Here is a 21817-nt window from a genome sequence, read left to right on the forward strand (position 1 = left end):
GTAAAATCTTGCTTGCATGTGAAATCAGTGAGATTGTTCTGTAGTTTCCACATTCTGTTGGGTCACCTTTCTTTGGGATAGGAACAAATATCGATCTCTTATTCCCTTTACAAACAGACGAGTTGGCAGAGGACCCAGTACATGGCAGCTCCTTAATAAACATCCACTGGACAAAGTCATGAGTGATTTTGGGTGTGAAGGATCACTTTTCTATGAATTTGGTAAGTATGGTAACCCCACAGGATACAGAAAACCATGGGTTTAGCTGCAACACAAGCTGACATACACTCACCCATGTTTTATTGACCAGCATTATTTACAATAATAAAGAATTAGAAACAACTCAAGTCTCTGTCAAAGGATGAATGGCTAAAAAACCTCTAGCACCTTCGCACAATGAAGTATTAAGTACTAAAAAGTGATCAATAATTGCAAAATGTGACACACTATGGGAAATGTAGAGGAAATTATGCTGAGTGACAGAAGCCAGTCAAAAAAGTACGATTACAGTGTAAGGTCACTACTTGAAAAAACTATGGAAATGTTTATACACAGAAATTTATTAAAAAATCAAACTATATACAGAAAAATATTAGAATTAAGTTCAATAAAATGTTTTCTTAAAAGTTAAGAAATGTAGGGTCAACTGATAAAAGGAATTTTAAATTCAACCAAAAAAAAAAAGTTAAGAAATGTACAGAGTAGATGTATTTCTACCTAGAATGAATGAATGAACTTTAAAAAACAACCAAAGGTTTTTTTTTAAAAAACAACTTTATAAAACGTCCTCAAAAAAAATCCCCACAAAACATTGAATCTATGTTAATGATGGTGGAAGAATTCAGAAACAGATAGTGATTGTCGCATGGCATGAAGGATGTAATCACTGCCACTGGATAATACATGTGAAAGTCGTCAAACTGGTAAATATTACGGTCTGTTATTTTACTAGAATTAAATAGGGGGCGGGCCCCATAGGTGTTAGAGTCAACCAGGCCTGCTAGGTTCTCCCTATAAATGTCCTTAGGCAAGTCATTTAACATCTCTGATCTCAGTTCTTCATGTCTAAATGGGGCTAACAGTCACCCAGCATTAAGTCCTGTGAGCATCAGTCCTTACAATAATACGTAACACATAACAATACTTACTACAAGTAGCTGAGTGCTGTTCTAAATACTTTACATATATTATCTTATTCAGTGCCCTGAGGTAGATGCATTGTTACCCCCATTTTTGATGGGAAGATGGGGATCAGCCTGGACTCAGGCATGACTCCTACGGATGCCCCCAGATACAGCTAATGCAGACGCCCACTGGGCCAGCCTCAAGTTGCCTGTTCCCCAGACATGCTCCCTTGACTTCCTGCGGGCACAGACTGAGGGCTAAGGCCCTGGCTGGGCCACTGGCTCCAGGAAGACCCAGTCACCCATGATGTCCAAATGCTCACTTCCACCCAGGGTGGGCTCTGGGCTCTGGCTGCCCTGGCCTGGGCTGGGTGCCCAGAACAGGCAGCCCTGGCTGGACGGCCTTCCCTGGCTCTGGCCATAGGGACAGGAGGCGGCAGCAGCCCAGCTGGGCCTTGGCCGTAATGAGGCCTCATTAGAGGGATCCAGCTGCTCCAGCCCCACTTAGGGAGGCCGACTCCCCCAGCCCTTGCTGCTGACTTTTCCTAATATGAGTGGGCATGCTTCCAGAGTGGCAAAGAGTCTAGGGGTTTTGTTGTCCCCTGTGACTCTGAAGGAGAAGGTCCCACTGAGCTAGCACTACAAAGTGCAGAGGATGGAGGGAAGTGAGGTACTGAGTAGGTGGGCTTAGGGGGAGCGTAAAGCTTCCAGTGGGGAGAGTGAGCAGAGGGAAGGCAGGGTCCTGGAGCCAGAGCGGAAGTCTGAGGAAAGTTGGGCCTTTCGTTTGGATCTGGGCATGGCCCAGTTTATGGAGGTGGGGGCAGTAATACATCTACGACCAGCGGAAGCTCATTGCCCAGGCTGTCCTGGCTAGAACGGCACCTCCTCTGTGCTAGGCACCGTCTCAGGAGAGTTCCTACTGTGTGCCAGACCTTGAGCAAGGAGAGTGCCTATTGTGTGTCAAATTCAGCATTAGGAAAGCAACACAGGAAACCAAGGCTGTGTGAGTAGCCAGACCTGTGCCAGGAGAGGCTGTCCCAGGAACTATGTGTGAACAACACTCACTTCTCAGAGGACATCAAGGTCAATGGAGATAGTATAGTCCACTAAGACGATGCACTGTGTCCTACTTGGGTGAGTGGCACCTGGTGTCTTAAAAGCTTGTGGGTGGCCATTTAAGGTGCAACTATTGGTCTGTTTGAAGCAAATGAGAGTGAGAAAAATCAAAGACACATGGAAACAATTAGTCCCTAGTATTACTGGACCTTGCAAATCTAAGTATCCATGACCCTGAAACTAGAACTAGGTGGTGCCAGCTACCACCCTGACAGCTCTGAATGGATCACAATTTCAAGTCCTGGATAGAATAGAAGATAAATGTGGGTGGGACAAAACTCAAGATTAAAAAAAATAGTGGCCAGACTATGGGTCTGATAGGGACTGATGGAACCACCACGACCATAGCCCTTAGTCACCCTTTAACCTAGAACTGAACTCTGCCCTATGGAGCAATTTCCAGGCAAGCAACACATCTATAAGGTGAACAATTAACACTACAGCAGTACTCAGTCCTCATCCATACAAGCAAGATCAAAAGGCAGCATTTGCTTCTAAGAAAAAGCTCAGGCCTTCCCTCCAAATCTCCTTTCAGGGAGGGAGATCCCTCCCTTTGGGGATATAACTTTATAATAAATCTATTAAGCGGGGGAAAAAAGCTCAGAAGACAGGAAGGAAAATGACAGAAGGGTGAATGGAAACAAGAATCAAAGGATGAAGTGGGAAGTTTGCTGTTACAATGCAGAATGGCTGAAGAAAAAAAAATCTATCTGTAGATAGATGTTGTTTGCCATTGAGTAGGAATGGTCCATAGATGGTCCTCCAGTGAGGTTTCAGAGGCAGTTAATCGCACTGTAGGAGACTGTCCATTCTACTCCTGTGGAGCAGCTGGTAGATTTGAACTGTGTGCCTTTGGGACTGCAGTATATCTTTTTACCACTAGGCTACCAGAGCTACCTACCAGAGGGTCCTATTCCACCAGAGCATTGGAAGAATATAGGAAATGCCTATTCTTAACTAGAAACCCCTCTACCTTGGGGGGGAAATGCCTGAGTAGACAGATGTTGTTGTTAGGTGCTGTCAAGTTGAGTACAACTCACAGCAACTCTATGAACAGTGGATCTGAACCCTGTCCTAACCTGTGCCATCTTCATAATTCCTGACACACTAAAGCCCATTGCAGTCACATGTCAATCCACCTGTTTGAAGGTCTTTCCTTCATCAGCCCTCCACCTTTCTAAGCACCATGTCCTTCTCTAAGGAATAGCCCCTCCTAGCAACATGCCCAAAGTGTGTGAGGCAGAGCCTCATCATTCTTGTCTCCAAGGGTCACTTCAGCTGTACACTCGCCAAGATATATTTATTTGTTCTTTTGGCAGTCCATGGAATGTTTGGTGCTCTTCTCCAACATCACAACTCAAAGGCATAAATTCCTCGTCTGTCATCCCTATTCAGCTCTCAGATGCATAGCAAATGATTGAGGGGAAAACATGACCTGAATCAGATGCACCTTAGTTCTCAAACTGACATCATTACTCCTCAGTAATTTGGAGAGGTTCCTTACTGCAGACTTTCCCAATGGAGTATGTCTCCAGATTTTCTGACAGCTGGTACCAGGTTATAAATTGTGGATCCAAGTAAGACGAAATTGTTGACAGTTTCAATCCCTTCTCCATCCATCATTATATTGCCTATTGGTCCAGTTGTAAGAATCTTTGTTTTCTTGACATTGAGATGAAATCTGTAATTGAAGCCTGCATTGCTTGACTTTCTGCAACCAGTGCTTCAAGTTCTCCTCACTTTTAGGCAGCAACATTGTGTTATCTGTATAACACAGGTTATTGATTAGTCTCCCTCTGATCCTGATGTCACATTCCTCTTCACAGAGTCCAGCTTCTTGAAAAATTTTCTCAGCACACAGATTAAATAGATATAGAGAGAAATACAACCCCGATACACTCTCTTCTAATTTTAAACCATGCAGTGTTTCCCTGCTCTCTCTGCACAACAGTCTCTTGGTCCAGGTATAGATTTTGCATGAGCACAATCAAGTGCTCTGGGATTCTCATTCTTCTCAGTGTCAGCCACAACTTGTTATGATCCACATAGTCAATTGCCTTTGCATAGTCAATAAAGCACAAATAGACATTCTTTTGGTATTCCTTACTTTCAGCCAGGATCCCTCTCACATTGGCAATGATATTCCTGGTGCCACAGCCTCTTCTAAATCCTGCCTGCCCTTCTGGAAGTTCCTCTATTAACAATCTGCATTATGCAGATGACACAACCCTGCTTGCTGAAACTGAGGAGGACCTCATGCACTTGCTGCGAAGGGTCAAGGACTGCAGCCTTCAGTATGGACTGAGGCTCAATGTCAAGAAGACAAAGATTCTCACCACTGGACCTATTGGCAGTGTCAGGATGGATGACAAAGAGATTGAGAGTGTTCACAGCTTCAGTTTGCTCGGTTCCACAGTCAACACTCTTGGCACCAGCAGTCAGGAAATCAAAAAGCGTATCGCGATGGGAAAGTCTGCTGTTAGGGACCTCTCTAAAGTACTCAGGAGCAACAGTGTCTCTCTGGAGACTAAGGTGCACCTGATACAGGCCATGGTATTTGCAATCACTTGTTATGCATCAGAGAGTTGGACAATGACTAGGGAGGACAGAAGGAGAGTGGATGCTTTTGAGCTGTGGTGCTGGAGAAGGGTACTGAATGTACCATGGACTGTCAGGAAAACAAACAGATTCATCTTGGAGAGAATTAAACCAAGCTACTCCTTGGAGGCAAGGATTCTGGAGCTTCGTCTGACATACTTTGGACATGTTGCCAGGAGGGACGGGTCCTTGGAGAGGGACATCATGCTTGGGAGGGTGGAGGGACAGCGCAGGAGGGGAAGACCCTCTATGAGATGGATTGATTCAGTGACTGGGGTAATCGGGATGGGTGTGTCAGAGGCGGTGCGGTTGGCGCAGGATAGAGCAGGGTTTAGGGCTGTTGTGCATAGGGTCGCTATGAGTCGCAAACGACTTGATGACACATAACAACAACAACAACAACAGCTGTTTTTGAATGATCTTCAGCAGTATTTTGCTGGTTGTTGTTATTGTTGTTGTGGTGGTGTACCGTAGAGTTGGAATCAACTCATTGCTGACCCTCTGTTGTGTTTTCAAAAGTAGTTAATCATACGGGAGGAGACTACCCATTCTACTCCCATAGGGCAACTGTTGGCCTTGAACTGCATGCCTTTGGGATTACAGCACAGCTTCTTGCCACTAGGCCACTAGGTTTGCCTGTGATATTAATGATACTGTTCAATAGTTTCCACATTCTGTTGGATCACCCTTCTTGGGAATAGGAACAAATGTGGATCTCTTCCAATCCTTTGGCCAAACAGATGTCCTCAAAATTTCCTGGGATAGACTGGGGAGTGTATCCAAGGCTGCATTTGTTAATTGAAACAAGTCATTTGGTAGCCCATTGATTCCTGAGGCCATTTTTTTTGCCAATACTTTCAATGCAGCTTCCGCTTCCTCCTTCATTACCATTAGCTCCTGCTCATATGGTACTTCCTGAAATTTTTCAGTATCAATCAGTTCTGTCTGGTACAGTGATTCTGTGTATTCCTTCTATCTTCTTTTGATGCTTTCTGGATCATTTAACATATTGCCCATGTTGTTGTTGTTGTTAGGTGCCATTGAGTCGTAAACGACTCATAGCGACCCTATGAACAAAAGGCCTGAGCACTGTTCATAGAGTTTCTGGAGGCAAGCCATTTCGGAACTGGATGCCACTCCTGCTTCCAAGCTTGTTTTAATTGGAAAGCTCTACCAAGCACTGTCCACCATGGGTAACTATTATTACATTTGGCACATCAGTGTCACAATGTTTAGCCTCATAGCAACCTAACTAACTAATAATGCCCATAGCATCTTTTATTATTGTGACTTGAGGTTTAAATTTGTTTTTCATTTCTCTCAGCTTGAAAAATGCAGAGCTAGTTCTTCTTTCTATTCTGCAATTCCAGCTCTCTGCACATTCCATTATAATGTCATTGTTGTTGTTGATTGCCTTCGAGTTAAGCATGACTCATAGTGACCTTATGAACAAAAAGGCCTGAAGCCCCTCTACAACTATGACATTTATCAAAGTTCATCGAGTTTCTAGAGGCAAGTTATTTAGGAAATGGATGCCACTCTTGCTTCCAAATCTATCATAGTATGTTATTGTTGTTATATGCCCTTGAGTCGCCTGGGATATAATGACCCTATGCATAGCAGCTCTGAACTCTTCTTCCCTGTCCTGAGCCAGTCTCACTAATTCTGACACACCAACCCCCATTACCTCAGTTACTGTATCAATCCATCTCATCCAGGGTCTTCCTTTCCTGTGCTGTCCATCCACCTTTCTGAGTATGATGTCCTTCTCCAAGGACAGATCTCTCTTGGCCACATGCCCAGAGTAAGTGAGGTGGAGCTTCAAAATTCTAACCTCTGAGGAGAAACTAGTTTTCACCCTCTTCAAGACATATCTATTTGTTTTCTTGGTAGTCCATGATATGTTCAAGACTCTTCTCCAGCACCACGACTCGAAGGAATCTATTCTTCTTCTGTCTTTCCATTATAATACTTTGATTTTTCCACTCAAGTTGCCATAAATTGACTGTATGGGAAATCAAGATGCATTAATGATAACTGGTGACTTGAATGCAAAAGTTGGAAACCATGAAGAAGGAATAGTAGTTGGAAAACATGGACTTGGTGATAGAAATGAGGCTTGAAATGGAATGACTGAATTTTATGTTTTCAATGATTTATTCATTGCAAATTCCTTTTTTAAAAGACACAAATGACAACTTTACACATAGATCTCAACTGATGGGCTGTATATGAATCAGATTTACTACATCTGTGGAAGAAATCATTGGAGAAGCTCAATATCAGCAGTTAAACCTGGTCCAGGGGTGGGCTGTGGGTCAGACCATCAATTAATTACTTATGTGTAAGTTCAAATTGAGGTAGAAGAAAATTAAAATAAGCCACGAGAATCAAGATATGATCTTGAATCTATTCCATCTTGAGTTTTTAAAAATTTTTTTAATTAATTAACATTTTCTACTAGTTCATTTGGAAGGAGGAGTGGCATCCACTTCCATAATAGCTTGCCTCCGGAAACCCTATGAACCTGGAGAGAGGATGAAATGCACCCAAGCGTCGAGGACTCTCCTTCATAGGGTCGCTATGAGTGGCCTGCGACTCGATGGCACTTAACAACAACAACAACAACTAGTTTATTTACAAAATTCTAATACATTGTTTTCAAGAACAAATTCTTTAATTTCCCTCATTCCCCCCACCCAACAAATTGTACAACCTCATAATTAATCCTCCCCTCCCCCTGCACATCCTCATCCTTCTGTTTCCAACCTCTCCCCCCTCTTGGATCCTTGTACTCATTTTACAATAATGGTTTTATACAATATTTATTCTCGTGGGACTGAGTTAGTTCACTCAGCATAATGCTTTCCAGCCCGTCCCAAGTTAGGAAATAATTTACAATATACTATGCATGCTGCATAGTATTCCATGGTGTGAACCATAATTTCTCAATCCATTTGTTTGTGGTTGGACATTTGGGCTGTTTCCATGGTCTTGTGATGGTGAGTAATGCTGCTATGAACATTGGTGTACAAATCTCCGTTTGTGCCTCAGTTCTCATTTTTTCAGGGTATATTCCAAGTAGTGGAATAGCTGGGTCATATGGAATTTCTATGTTCCGCTTTTTGAGGAAGTGCCAAACTGCCTTCCAGAATGGTTGTATCCATCTGAGTTTTAAAATCATCTTAGGAATAGGTTTGAGACATTGAACACCAATTATCAAAGACTGGATGAGTTCTGGGATAGTACAAAGAATATAATTTATGAAGAGAGCAAAAGGTCATTACAAAGACAGAAGAGAAAGAAAAAACCTGAAATGGATGTCAGAAGAGACTCTGCCTACAACCAGGAGAAGATAAAACAGATGAAGGGGACCTTCTAAGAATCAAATCCCTATGCACAACCAAAAACTTCTCCAACAAGGTAAAAAGGGAAGCCACAGACTGGGAAAAAGTATTTGGTAATGACATATCAGATAAGGGACTTATATCCAGAATTTATAAAATACTTGAGTACCACAACAAGATAAAGGTAAATAATTCAATAGAAAAATAGGCACAGGATGTGAACAGAGACTTCACCAAAGACGACAGTCAGATGGCAAACAAGCACATGAAGAAATGTTCAAAACCCCTAGCTCTAAGAGAGATGCAAATCAAAACAACTATGAGATATCATCTGACCCCAGTAACAATAGCAAAATTTAACAGAACAGGAAGCAACAAATCTGGTGAGGTTGTGGAGAAATTAGAACTCTTATTCACCGTTGGTGGGAGCGGAGCGTAAAATGGTACAACCACTGTGGAAGGCGGTATGGTGCTTTCTAAAAAAGTTGCAAATAGAGATACCATTTGACCCAACAATTCTACTACTGGGAATATACCCCAAAGAGACCATAACTGCCACCCAAGCAGATATATGCACACCCATGTTTATCGCGGCTTTGTTCACAATAGCAAGAAGTTGGAAACAACCCAAGTGCCCATCAACAAACGAATGGATAGAGAAGCTGTGGTATATTCACACAATGGAATACTACACTGCATTGAAAAACAAGGAACTTATGCAATATTATTCAAAATGGGCGGCCCTGGAGGACATTATGCTGAGTGAAGTATCTCAGTCAAAAAAAGACAAAGAATGCATGGTGCCACTGTTGTAAAACAGGACTGACCTCGGGGTTGGAGGGAGACTGAGAAAGATGGGTTCAATAATGTATACTGCACTGAAACAGATGAGGGAGAACACTGTTTAAATGGATATGTGATTAGGTATTTTTGTCATGACAGGAGTCCAGAGCGAAGGCTGCATAGTGGAGTGGACCTGGCGGGGAGGGATTGTAAAACAATGAAAGAATTTTTCTTTTACTTTTCCAAGAGGATAGTGTACTAGGGGAGAGGGTTGGGAGGGGAGAAAAGTGCAACAATGAATGAACTGGGGATTAAAAAAAAAAGAAGAGACTCTGAAAACTGCACTAGAGCATCAGGAAGCCAAAACAAAGGGCAAACATGCTGAGTAGACAGACAGCTCTGGGAATTTTCACTCAGATCACAATTAAAAGTTGAGGAGAAAAGCCCTCACCGTGTATTGGGCCTATGTTAGGGGAGCACCAACGTTGTGCCACAGCTTGTGTGAAGAGGACACCAGTGTGTGCCAGGACCTGTGTTCAGAGAACACCTGTTTGTGCTGAGCCCAGTGCTCAGAAAGCACAAGTGTATGCCCGGCTCTGTGTTAAGCAAACACCCATCGTGTGCTGGCACTGTGCCGAGTGAGCCCTGTGAGAGTCTAGGCCCTGCGCTAGGGGAGTGTCCTGTGCATGCCACATTCTATGCTAGGTGAGGACACAATGTATGCCAAGCCCTGGGTGGGGTGAGCCCTCATTGTGTGTGTGGCACTGTGTGACATGAGTGCCCACTGTGTGACAAGCTCTATTCTGTAGGAGGGCCCAATGTGTGCCCAGTCTGTACTAGATCAGCACTTGCCACATGTCAAGACTTGTGCTAGGTGACTGCCCAGTGGATCACTTGATCACAGGAGTGCCCCATGTGTGCTAAGCCCTAAGCTTGAGGAGCTCCCAATATGTGCTAAGCCTGTACTAGTTAAGCACTGGCCACACGCCAAGTCTTGGGCAAGGTGAACACCTACTGTGCTCTAGGCCCTATGATGGGAGCTGCAGACAGTGGGGTCCAAGGCCTCACATCAAAGCACTACAGAGCAGGAAGGGAGGGGCAGGCCAACGCAGCCATGGTGGACTCAGATGTTCCAGCACCTAGGACCCTCGCCTGAGCGACTGCTCATATTTACCCCAAGGCTGAAGCACTCACCAGGGGCTGAAGTAACAAGTGTGCTCAGGACATGGGAAAAAGTCAAAGACTCACCTTGACTGGCCAAGAGTTAGTCTGAATGGGCACAGGGAGGGGACTGAGTCAGCAAGTCTGTGAATTTAAATTTTGTTGTAAGACCATAGGATTAAAATAGAGCCTGTGTGGGTGTGGGTGTCTCGTGTCTTCTGCCCAGGCCCCCTCTCCTCCAGCTTCCTGTCCTCTGAGACCCAGGCAGCAGTACCCCACACATATACATAAGCACTGGGTCTCTGAGGAAGCAGCGCTCCACCCCGCCCCTGGTGCCCCCAAGCATCCCAGCTGCTCCCATAAGCTCGGAGGCACCCTGGCCAGCTGGGTTCTCGCATGGCCCTGTCCTAGGAGCTGCTGAGGCGTGAGGAAGGCAGTTGAGCTGGCCTGGCAGAGACCATCTGGGCTGTGAGTGGGGGGAGGGAGCACGTGCAGCCAGCATGTGGGCCTGGGCACGTGCTGGGAAGTGATCTGCTCCTCCACGGGGCACCTGTTCTGGAAGCTGGACACAGTGTCAACATGAAAGAGACCTGAGAGGCCCGCATAATCACACGCAAACCTGGGCCAAAGGAATGGAAGCAAGGACCCCATGGTGAGAACCCAGGGGCCTCCTCTCTACATACTCTACATACTGGGCTCAAACAGGGTAACAGAGACACGGAGACACAGGGAGGTCCAGGTGCTCTTGTCCTATAGGCATGACCCTCAATATCCTCTCTTCTTTACCTCCCACGGCATCCAGAAAGGAAACCAACTGAAAAGAGCCTCTCTAGCCATTACCCTTAAGAAAACACACAACTACCCAATATCGTGTCTGCTTAGTTGCCCACAGGGCTGGGCAGAGGCTGCCCAGGGCACCTCAGAAGCGGCAGCTAGAGACCAGGCCTGAACCTTCAGCTCCACACCAAGGCCCAAGAATAGAGCAGCCCAAGGTCACCGGCAGAACTGAGCAGGAGGCAGGAATAGAATCTCCGAGCAACCAAGGGGAGTGCCCAGGGGACATATGCTATGAGCCGCAAGCTCAGAAGCGGCAGGCAGAAGCCAAAGGGCAGAGGACACAGAGGAAACCAAGCTCCAGCTATCTTTAGGCACATCCTGGTGCTGGGAACGGGAGTCCCAAGGCAGCATTTCTGTCCTCGGACAGGCTGGCCTGTGGAGCGCAGGGGCAGAGTTGCTCAGGCAGGCAGGGCTGTTGGGACTCCTGCTCTCCATGCTGCTCCCATAGGCCCTATGCCTCTCCTACCGGCTTTCCTTGTCCCCTCTCAGCCTTCTCCTGACCTCTAGAGGGCAAAATGGGTGCTCAGGGGTCTTCTCAGGCTTCCCAGGGCCTAGAATTCTGGTGGTATAGTCAGTAGGGAGTTGGTTACCAACCCAAACGTAGCACCTCTCAGGCAGTCCAGATCTGCCAGAGGCTCTGAGTGGAAAAATATGGGCAATCTCTTCTGTGGTTTACAGCCTCTTAAAACCTGCTGGAGGGTCAGCTAGGAGTCGGGCTCAAGTCGACAGTATTTTGTTACTCTTTTTTTTTTTTTTAAATAACTGTGGAAGGGAAGGGTCAGGCCCATGCCACCTGTGGCAATTCCAAAACATCTCTTGGGAAGGCCTGTTTTGGGTTTTCTCACAAGACCTGCAGGTGTTCAGGTTGGCTGAGGACTTCTTTAGGAAGCTTTATCTACTCAGGTTCATCTAAGCAGGAGAGGACAGGGCAAGGCCCAGACCAGAACAGGCCGGGGGGCTTGGGTGAGGGGCTGAACTCTAAAGTTGAGAATGGGCTGGAGAGAGGACGCTGAGAGCCTGCTACAGAACTCTCCTTCACCCTCCTACAAACTATTCCTTGATCTGGGGACTTCAAATCCTGGAAATCTTAGGTGAGACAAGGCTTGTTTGGGGAGGGTTTAGCAGAAGGCTCAGGCCAATTAAACTTTAAATGAAAGAGAAGAAATTGCCAGTGGAGAGGGAGATGTTGTGGAAGAGGCTACACTCAATTCCTGGTTTTTCCTCTCACAGATATCTAATGTAGCATGTTCCTGAGGTAAGCGCTCCAGGGAAGAAATAGAACCACTGCCTTCTGGGATAAGGCCTGGTTCTGCTTCCTGTGAGGACCCTGATCCATCCATCAGTGAGGCTTGCTCCTTCAAGCACTCACCAGGCTCTCCCTTGCCCTCTTCAGAGTTAGGAGCTCATGTTTCTCACTGGGCCTCACTAGCATCCCTTCTCTATAGCATCCCATGCTCTGAGCAGAGAACAAAGGAAGACCATGCCTTAGGGAAGGTGGGAGAAGCAAATTTTCCAAGGAGACTCAGGAAAAGAGTCATAGTAGAATGTTCCTTGTCTCTTGTCAAATCCAAATGTTACTTGTTCTAAGGGAAAAGGACCCCCAAAAGTAAAGAAAAAGTCAAGCTGGGGCTGGAGAAAACCTTGACTGGCATGTTGAACACTGTGGTGATGCGCTGGGCATGCTGGGAGAAGTAGGGTGCTGGGCACAGGACAGCACCAGGTATTCTCCTATCCTCCCTGCAAGACAAACTGTGTCCTTCTCTCCAGAGAATCTCCAGGGTCAAGGATGGGGGAATGTGTCTCCTGCCTCCTGGGATGCCTCTGTAAACTCTGGGCCAGACCCTCTCCTGATGTGGGCTTGGAGCTGCAGCGCCATTTAACCTGCTAGGTGAGAGACTGCCTTGCCAGGGAAACGGAACAGCTTGAGCAACCCAGAAGCCCCAGCAGTGCCAGATCCAGGCCCCATGGAGCCTCCTAGACCTTCTTGTCAGGGCAAATGGCTGGCAGAAGGTCCCACAGAAAGAATCCTTATGACCCCTTCCTCCTTGCAGCCTGGTCCCCCTACTCACCAGCATCCCTTTGGCACCTTTTCCTACCATGGCAGCAGTGGGGTGGGGGCTCTGGAGTCCTAGACAGCACTCACAGGCTCTGCTTCCAGCACCTCTCAGAGCACAGACTGCAGGAGCTGTGGAGAAAGCAGGATGAGGTAAAAATCTGGAGTGGGAAAGAAGGGGTAGAGCAAGTGACTCCCAGACTTCCTAACCCTCACTCCCCTGACCACCAAGCCCTTTTCATATCCTGCTCCTTCCCAGATGACCCTCAGACTCAGCTCCCTCCTTCTGAGCTCTTCTCTCGACCCTTCCCCTGCATCCCTTGGTTTCCAAGCTTTCCTGTCCCAATGGGCAGAGGCCTATTTTTGACTCTCCAGATGCCCAATTCTATAAAAGATACAAAATGAACACAGAACTGGGACAGGGTCCAAATCCTTCATCCTCTGTGTGAATGGCTTCAACCTTTCCCCTGGAGGGGAGTCAGCTCAGATCAGCGTACACCCAGTCTCGCTCCAGCTAGGCTGGTTCTTCCCTGTCCTGGTGCCTCTTTTTGGTGCCATTCATCTTGGGCTCCAAGGTGTCTGGGCTTGTTGTGTCACTAGTTAGGGCCATCAGCCCCAGGGACACCAAACACCCCTATTTCCGTACCTTTGCTCAGGCTGTCACCTCTGCCTTCCCAATACCCTCTTCTAACAGCAGGAACATATTGCTGCTTCCTTTTTGTTTTGCATGGATGTCTACTGGAGTCTGTATTAGACTTATTTGCTTATACCAGTGAGTCAGTGAGTTCCCTGAGGGCTTGGGACTACGTTGCATTTATCCCTCGGTGCCCAGTGCCAGGCACAGCCTTAGACTTTCATTCCTGAGCTGTCTGAATTGAACTAAAGAGACAAAGGTGAGTCCCCCAGGTCAGCTGGGGATCTTGCAGGAAGCATTTGAGAAGCCATGTGGGACTGGTGAGTTAGAGTCATACACTCACATTGGTATCTATAGATTAGATACAATTGGTATCTATAAGATCAGTTGTTGACGGAAAAGGGAGGCTTCTGATAGGCCTCAGCCTTTGCGAAGCCCCCACGAATTCTCTCACATGAGCTGAGCCTGAGGTCCGATGGACAAGGATGCATGGCTGTAGGTGCAGCCTCTGGGGCCTGCTGCACTTTGCCAGGAAGCAGCCGCCACAGTTCAAGGCCATTTCATGCCATTCTGCCCCACCCTGTCAATGGCCACCTCTCACCCACAGGCTCAGGAAGTCACTGGAAGACTGAAGGAAAGAAGAGGAAGAAGCTGTTTGCCTATGCAAATTGGCCCTTGGCTTCTTTGGATCTTAAACTCTGTCCTTTACAGGCAGACTTCTTCCCAGGTTAGGGGATGGGGCAGCTATTTCTCTTCTTTCAGTCACCTGGGCTGGCCTCTCTGAAGAGTCCCTCCTTGTGGCTTTGGCTTCTCCTGTGGCACTTAGCATGGAGCCTGGTGGCTCCTAGTCTGTAGGGAGTTGCACTGCTAATAGGCTAAAAGGCTGTGCCTCTTTAGCAGTTTGAATCCACCAGCAGTTCCTTGGTAGAAAGAAGGGCAATCTCCTCCTCTGCAACTTACAGCCTCCGAAAACCTGCTGACAGGTCACACTTCTGTCCTCCAACTCAAAGCTGTGAACTTGGGATTTGTGTCTCATCAAACATTGAACAACAGTAATGATGATGCAGGGAGTCTCCCAGTTATTGTTGTTACAAACCAGCCCTGTAAAATCTATTATAGTAAAGACTTGAGGTCCATATATTGGCTCATAACAAATAGCTATTGCTTTGTAAAGTACATCAAAACACTATTTTTATTACAGTATTATTATGTTAAAGATGCTTTAGTGTCTCAGGTTATCTGTAATATTGTTTTTATGCAGAGAAAGGTACACTATAAGCTATATATTAAACTTATAGTATTATTAACTGCCTATGAAAACTCGCTAGAGGGTCACTTATGGGTCGTTCTGACTCCATGGTCCACAACTACAATACAAGCATTTGCTTATCCGGCTTTAGATATGAACCTCATACCTGTTTCAAAGGGAGCTCTGGTGGCCGAGTGGTTAAGGAATTACACTGCCGAACCAAAGGCAGGCAGTTTGAATCCACCAGCTGTTCTGCAGGGGAAAGATGAGCAATCTCCTCAGAAAACCTATTGGAGGGTCAGCTATGAATTGGTTGCAACTTGATGCCAATGAGTTGTTTTGTTGATCTGTTTCAATTTATGAACAAATCTGATTTAAAGATAGTTTTGAGAATGGACCTTGTTCATAATCTGCGGACTGTCTGTAGTTGTAGCAGAGGCCAATACTGAGAGCCACCATGATAGGGTGGGGAATTACTATGGCCTCTGGTCAGATGAGTTTAAGGAGTCCACTCTGTCCTGGAACCTGGGCTATAGTGTGCTCCCACACAGGCTACCCTATTGTGCTTCACATTGTTCCAGGCTAGTCAGACAAGAGCAGCTTACAATTAGACAGGTGGGCTCAGAGAGGCTGGATGTCTTACTGGGAAGTGCCTCAACTATGATTTGAATCAGTTTTTCCAACTTCAGATCCAGTGCTCCTTCCTCATTCCCAGATGGCTTCACCTTCCAGATCTGTTGTCTGATTGGTTGAGGGGACCCACTTGCACCCATGAGATTAAGAGTCTTTCCTGGGCCAGGCCCTGAGGATTTCTTGTCTATATAATCCTTGCGCTTAGGGAGTGTGGCAAGGAAAAGACTGTCTAGTGGCTATTTCCGGGAGAATAAGCTGGGTGGAATGCTTTACTCCTTCTTCTGCCTTTGCCGTATCTGTTAAATAGCACCTTCTGTGGTCAAGGGTCCTGCTGCTAATTGAAAAAGTTGGCAGTTCAAACTTTCTTGAAATATTTTGAAGATACTCAGTCACCAGTCACTGTGTAGGAGAAAGATATGGCAAGTTTGCTTCCATAAATTTGTAGCCAAGGAAACCCTTTGGAAGGACTCTTTGTCCCATCGGGTCACTGTGAGTCAGAATTTACTAAATGGCAGTGGGTTTTGTTTTATGCACTCAAGGAACATATGTCAGTGTTTAGCAGAGCCCCTGCCTGGACAGGTCGCCACTGGCAAGTCACTGGTCAGAGTCAGGTGAGTGCAGTAATGAGGAATGCAGGGCCTGAATCTAGTAGGCGTGGGCCAGAATTTTAGCTCTCACAAGGTTGTTGCTACTGGTAAGTGCCGTGGAGTCGATGACTCATAACGACCTGTGCCATCCTGACCATCTCTGACATACTCAAGCCCACCGTTACAGTCTCTGTGTCATTCCATTGAGGGTCTTCCTCTCTCTTGCTGACCTTCCACCTTTCCAAGCATGATGTCCTTTTCCAATGACTGGCCTCTCCTAACAACATACCCAAAGCAGATGAGATCAAGTTTCATCATCTTTGCCTCCAAGGAGCGTGTACACTGGCCACACCTTTTCTAAGACCTATTTGTCCACTCACAAGGCATGTGACTTCAAGTAAGCTCGTTAACCTCTCTGAGCTTTCGTTTTCTCCATGTGAGCTAATAATTCTGGGAAGTCCTGGAAGTTTGAGGGCTAATTCTTATCTCTACAAATGTTTGCCTCTTCTCTTGATCAATTACGGTGCTCTGGTGACCTAGTGGTAACTTGTGCCGACAATCCAAAAGCAAGCTGTTTGAATTCACCAGCTACTCCTCAGAAGAAAGACTATCTCCTCCTGTGGGATTTACAACTTCTGAAAATGAGCTGGAGGTCAGCTCTGAGTCCATTCTGTCTCTACAGCACATAACATCTCTATCAATTATTCTTCTCAGAACCCTAAAGCCTGATTCCTTCCAATTGTTCTTCCTCTGCCAACAGGATATGGCCTAAATTGCTTAGCAGAGATTTATGTTTGACCACAACCCCATTCATTTATTCTACAAGAATTTATTGCAAACTTCTTCTGGGTCAGACCTGTGCTGGGCACCAAGAACTCAAAGGTCTCTGGCTTCCTGAATTATACAAGCTAGGAAGAAGGAAAGGGATGACTGTAATTTACAGATTTTTTAAAAAATGGGTGTAAAAGAAAAAGATTCTTTTTAAGAAAGTCTACAGCAGAGGTCCCTGTCTGGGAGTCAGGGAGGGCTTCCTTGAGGAAGTGATGTTTAAACGTTCAATAACCAACATTCATGGTGATCTTGTATCTGTCAGAACAAAACCACTATATGGGGTTTTCAATGGCTGATTGTTTACATGTCTATAGACATCAGCTGCATCAGGATGGGCATTCTCCTCCTGTGCAATATACTACCTCTGAAACCTACTGGAGGCTCACCTATATGTCAGCTTCAACTCAATGGCACACAACAACCACCACCACAGACACCACAGGACTTACAGACACCAGGCCTTCCCACCAAGGCTTTTCATCCAAGGGTAGACTCAAACCTCCAACCTTGTGGTTAACCACCCAGGGTGTTAGCCATTGCATTACCCATGGCTCCACTGAAGAGTTGTCATTATGTGCCATCAAGTAGACTATGACTTATAGCAACTCTATAAACAATATCTTTGAATGCTGCCCTATCTTGATCCAATTTCAATGTCTCTAACATACCTGCCCCCATTGCTCTAGTCACTGTGTCAATCCACCTCATTCAGGGTCTTCCTCTCCTGTATCTTCTTTCCACCTTTCCAAGCATAATTCCTTCTCCAAGGACCAAACATGCCCAAAGTATGTGAGATGGAGTTTCAAAATCTTTGCCTCCAAGGAGCAACCTGGTTTCACCCTTTCTAGGACAGATCTGATTGTTCTCTTGGTAGTTCATGGTATGTTGAATACTCTTCTCCAGTACCACATCTCAGGCATTGATTGATTCTTTTTCTGTCATCTTTACTCAATGTCCAGCTCTCAGACAGCATAGCAATCAATAGAGAAGCTCATGGCCTGGATCAAGCACACTTTAGTCTCTAGAGTACCATGACCTAAAACCACTATTGAGTTGATTCTAGCTAAGAGCAACATTGCATTGCTGGGTTTCTGAAGCTGTAAATCTTCATGGAAGGAGACTACACATCGAAGAGCAGCTAGTGAGTTCGAACTGCTGACCTTTTGGTGAGCATCATAATATGATGCACACTGCATTACCTCTCTTAAAGGGTCAGGATAAGTTAATTAGACAAAGTGGGAATAGTAAGGAAGGGGAAGAAGAAAAGCTCTTCAAACAAATGGAGCAATTAAAGACCCCGAGGATGAGGCTCAGAGAGCCAGAGAGAAAGTGGCCAGAGAGGAAAGTAGAGAAGGTGGGCAAGGGCTAGGTCTTTGGGCCTGATTTTAGTTTTTATCCTAGGGATACTTGACAGTTATTGAAGGGTTTTAAGCTGAGGAGCAACTGTCCAGATGTGCATTTTGAATATATAACTCCAGATGCCATGTGGAGAAAGTGATGCAGGGAGATGAGAATGGAGGAGAAGAGGAGGCTTGGATGGTGATAAGAGGGTGGGGAGAAGTGTACAGATTTGAGAAAATACAGACAGTATAATTGCTAGGATTTGATGAATTGAGATTGGTGGAGTGAGGAAGAGGGAACAGGAAGGATATATGATAGGGCAGGGCTCAGATCCATTGTTCACAGGCTCGCTATGAGCAGTACAGGACTTGCTGACACATAACAACAACAACAAACAATGCAATGGAGGAAGCTGATGCCAGTCTAAGGGCAAATGTTTAGAGTGTCATTCCATCTTTATTCTCTGTCAAATAGAACTTAAATGGTTCGTCAGGGCCACGTCCCAGAGTCTTTAGTGGGGATGATGGAGAGGTGGCTGAAAGCCTCTATGCAAGAACCTCACAGTTGAACAGGAATGTAAAAAAGGAAGCTTAATCTCTTACTGTGATGGAGAGCAGTGGGGCAGCAACTGCAGGAGAGAACCCAGGTGAGCTGCCAGCTGCCACGTGGTACTCAGAGGGTTCTTGCCTCAGAGTTCTTGTTCAGGCACTTCTCTCTTTTGAGCACCTTTGTCCCCTTCTCTACTTACACAGCCCACTCATCTCCAAAACCTAGCCCAGAGCTATTCTCTTTATGAAGCCTTCTCCAGTCCCTCTGGATGCAGCCAGCCTTTCTATCCTGACCCTAAAACATATGTATATCTGATTAGCACACTCGCCACATGAAATGTTGTGACATTACTAGTTTGTGTACAAGATTCAATTCCCTACCAGCTGGGGAGATTTTCTAGGGCAGAGGTAGGATTGTTCAGTGTCCTTAAGGCTGGCCACTAAGCTGGTATCACTGCAAATGCTGCCGTGTAGGCCTGTATAAGGGGGCATTTTCTCTGCGTTCCCTGGAAACACTTGGGCATGCTCAGTGTCGCCCATTGGTCCTTTCCCAGATCAGTCCCTTCCCTATACTTTCTACATTTCTGATGCCCCCCTCCTGTTGGGTTTTTTTTTAACCTCTTAGTCTTTTCCTCCTTCCCCATTTCTCATGCTCTAGTCTTTATCACCTAGCAGACGCACCCTCAGTCTTATTTCAGTAAAGAATTGACCTCGAGTTTTGGACCAGAGCTGTCAAGACAACCGGGACACGTCTCCTTTAAGAATGATTAGTGAAGGGGTGTGGCCTATGAAGAGCAGGCCCGGAAGTGGGCGCGGCTCCTTTAAGAAGCGGCCAGCGGGCCGACAGTGGAGGCCCTGGGTCGGTGGACAGGGGTGCGGTCCTTTTGGAGTTGCGGCGCCGCCCGGAGAGGCCTGATTCCTCGAAGCAGGGCGCGTCAGCTTTATCGGTGCGAAGCGTAGGGGGGTTACATCAGCCGCCACGTGTGGGCCTCTCAGCTGGAGAGAAGGCGACAGCCCCGCCCCCAGCCCCTAGCCATGGAAAAGTACCGGGGTGCCGAGGTCCCCGCCCCCTTGCCCCGCCCCCTGGGCCGGCTCCGGCGCCTCCCGACCCTAGCGGCAAACCCCCCTAGCGTCCGGGCGCGACCCCGCCGCCTTCCCCAGCCGGGCTGGGGCTGCTGGGCGTGAGGCGCCGGTGGAAAGTGAGCGCCCTGGAGCTGCTAGGCCCCTGCCCTCACCTGCGGCAGCCTGGGCCCGCCCCACGCGCGCCCGGAATGAGGACTGGGGCGTGGAGAGCACGGGGCCCTTCCAGGATAGCAGTCCTCAAAGAACTCCCAGGCAGTGATCCCTTCCCCAAAAGCCCTGATCCTGGGAATCACGGACAAAGAGCTTCTAAGGCGCTGAAACTCCCCCGCGCGGCTTCTCCCTGGACCGGCGGGCGCGCGGGAACCCGCACCGGGCCGGTGGGTGGGCGGACAGATAGGGAGGCAAGCCGGCTGGAGGGGCCAGATAGGGAGCCAAGCTGGCGAGGGTGCAAAAAGATGGAATAAGGGCCCGCTCACGGGGCGCAGACAGGTTTCCAGCCACTCACACCGGTACGGAGACCCACGGGCACCCCAGACGGACCGCCAAAGGCTCCGGTCCCGGCGCTACCGACAGCCCCGCGCCGTCCGCCCCCGTCCGAGCTGGCGTCGCCACGCAGCACCCCCACCCCCCAACAAACCCACCCCACTGCGTTCCCAGCCGCTGCTTCAGCTCCTTGGTGACAGCGGAGACACCCAGACGCGCGCACCTACCCCGGCCTTTGCGGCGAGACAGACATCCCCGTGCGTGCACCCACACTCTTGCCCACAGATGCCTGCATGCATGCGCGCTCGCATACACACGGGCACACACACACATACACATACACATACACATACACATACACATACACATACACATACACATACACATGCCCTGGTCTGGGGCTAAGCCCCACCGAGTCACCAAGCAGCTAGGCTGATGGCAAGAAAGGCAGAGGCACAGATCGCAGCGCCGCCTTCCCTTAGCGCTCTTACCATGCTGCAGCCCCCTGCCCAGGCGTGCTGGGTCCGCACCGCAGTGCTCCCAGGTGGTTTTCTTAAAGGGAAAGTTGCATCAGCCTCGCGAAGCTCAGTGCCGCTGCGAATCTGCCCGCCCCGCCGCGCTGCTCGTGGCTCCTCCAGAGCTTGTTGTGTTTTGGTTTCAGGGAGGCGGGGGCCAAGAGTTTGGTGAAAGTTTGGAGAGTGGAGAAGGCTTGAGAGACCTAGCCAAGTCCCTCCTCTCACTGAACAGCTCCCGGGCCGCCTTCTCCCCCTCCACCCCCCAGCCCATCCCATCCCCACCCCCCTGGCTGACTTCTCAGGCTCCTCCTCCTAGGGAATAAAATTACAAGTCGCTCCAGCTTTCGGATGATTGATCCCCACGAACCCCTGAGAGTGGGCTCTACAAAGGAGGCTCCCTCTTGGACCTGCTTCTCTGTCCTCCATCTGGGGCCCTTGGAGGAAGCAGATGTCGTCCCCCTCAAGCAAGGCTGGACTGAGGCCAAGAGGCTTGGGGCACTTGAGGGGCTGGGGCTAGAGTTAGCTCGACAGGCCCCCAGCCTTCTGCGCCTGCGTTCCCCTTAGAGAGAACTCAGAGCAAATTCCATTCCCTTTGGAGCAGCGCCGCTAGGGAATGTGGGCACAGCTGGTTAAATCCTGGGTCCTACTCCTTGAAACTCCAAGACCAGAGGGTAACCCTCCTGTTGCCATTCCTTGACCGCTGGCCTGGCCAGCCCCATTCTGACTGTGTTACAAGATCTGCAGAAACCAACCTGGAGCTCCTCTTCCCTCCTAGGGGAGACAGATCTCGGTTCCAGCCTCACTTTGGTTCCAACCAGAGGAAGCTCAGCTTCCTCCTCTGCAAAATGGTAAGGGTGAGCTCAGGTAACTCATGGACTGGTAGATAAAACACCT

General features: G+C 47.6%; 1 protein-coding gene across 2 annotated transcripts in view; it reads right to left on the reverse strand.

Annotated features, from left to right (window-relative positions):
* SLC6A9 (solute carrier family 6 (neurotransmitter transporter, glycine), member 9) overlaps positions 1–21086 on the reverse strand; it is a 47515-nt gene extending 26429 nt beyond the window's left edge. The window contains exons 1-2 of one of the 2 annotated variants that reach the window (XM_006886564.1): positions 20900–21086; positions 13036–13151 (exon numbers count right to left, since the gene is read on the reverse strand). In XM_006886564.1, coding sequence (XP_006886626.1) covers positions 13036–13065 — 30 coding nt within the window. In that variant the 5' untranslated portion in view covers positions 13066–13151; positions 20900–21086. The remainder of the gene's footprint in view (positions 1–13035; positions 13152–20899) is intronic. The other variant, XM_006886565.1, reaches the window with a different exon arrangement.
* Positions 21087–21817: the final 731 nt, after the last annotated feature.

The sequence above is a fragment of the Elephantulus edwardii genome, unplaced genomic scaffold (assembly GCF_000299155.1).
Source record: "Elephantulus edwardii isolate Elephantulus edwardi_28Jun2011 unplaced genomic scaffold, EleEdw1.0 scaffold00049, whole genome shotgun sequence".
Classification (NCBI taxonomy): Eukaryota; Metazoa; Chordata; class Mammalia; order Macroscelidea; family Macroscelididae; genus Elephantulus; species Elephantulus edwardii.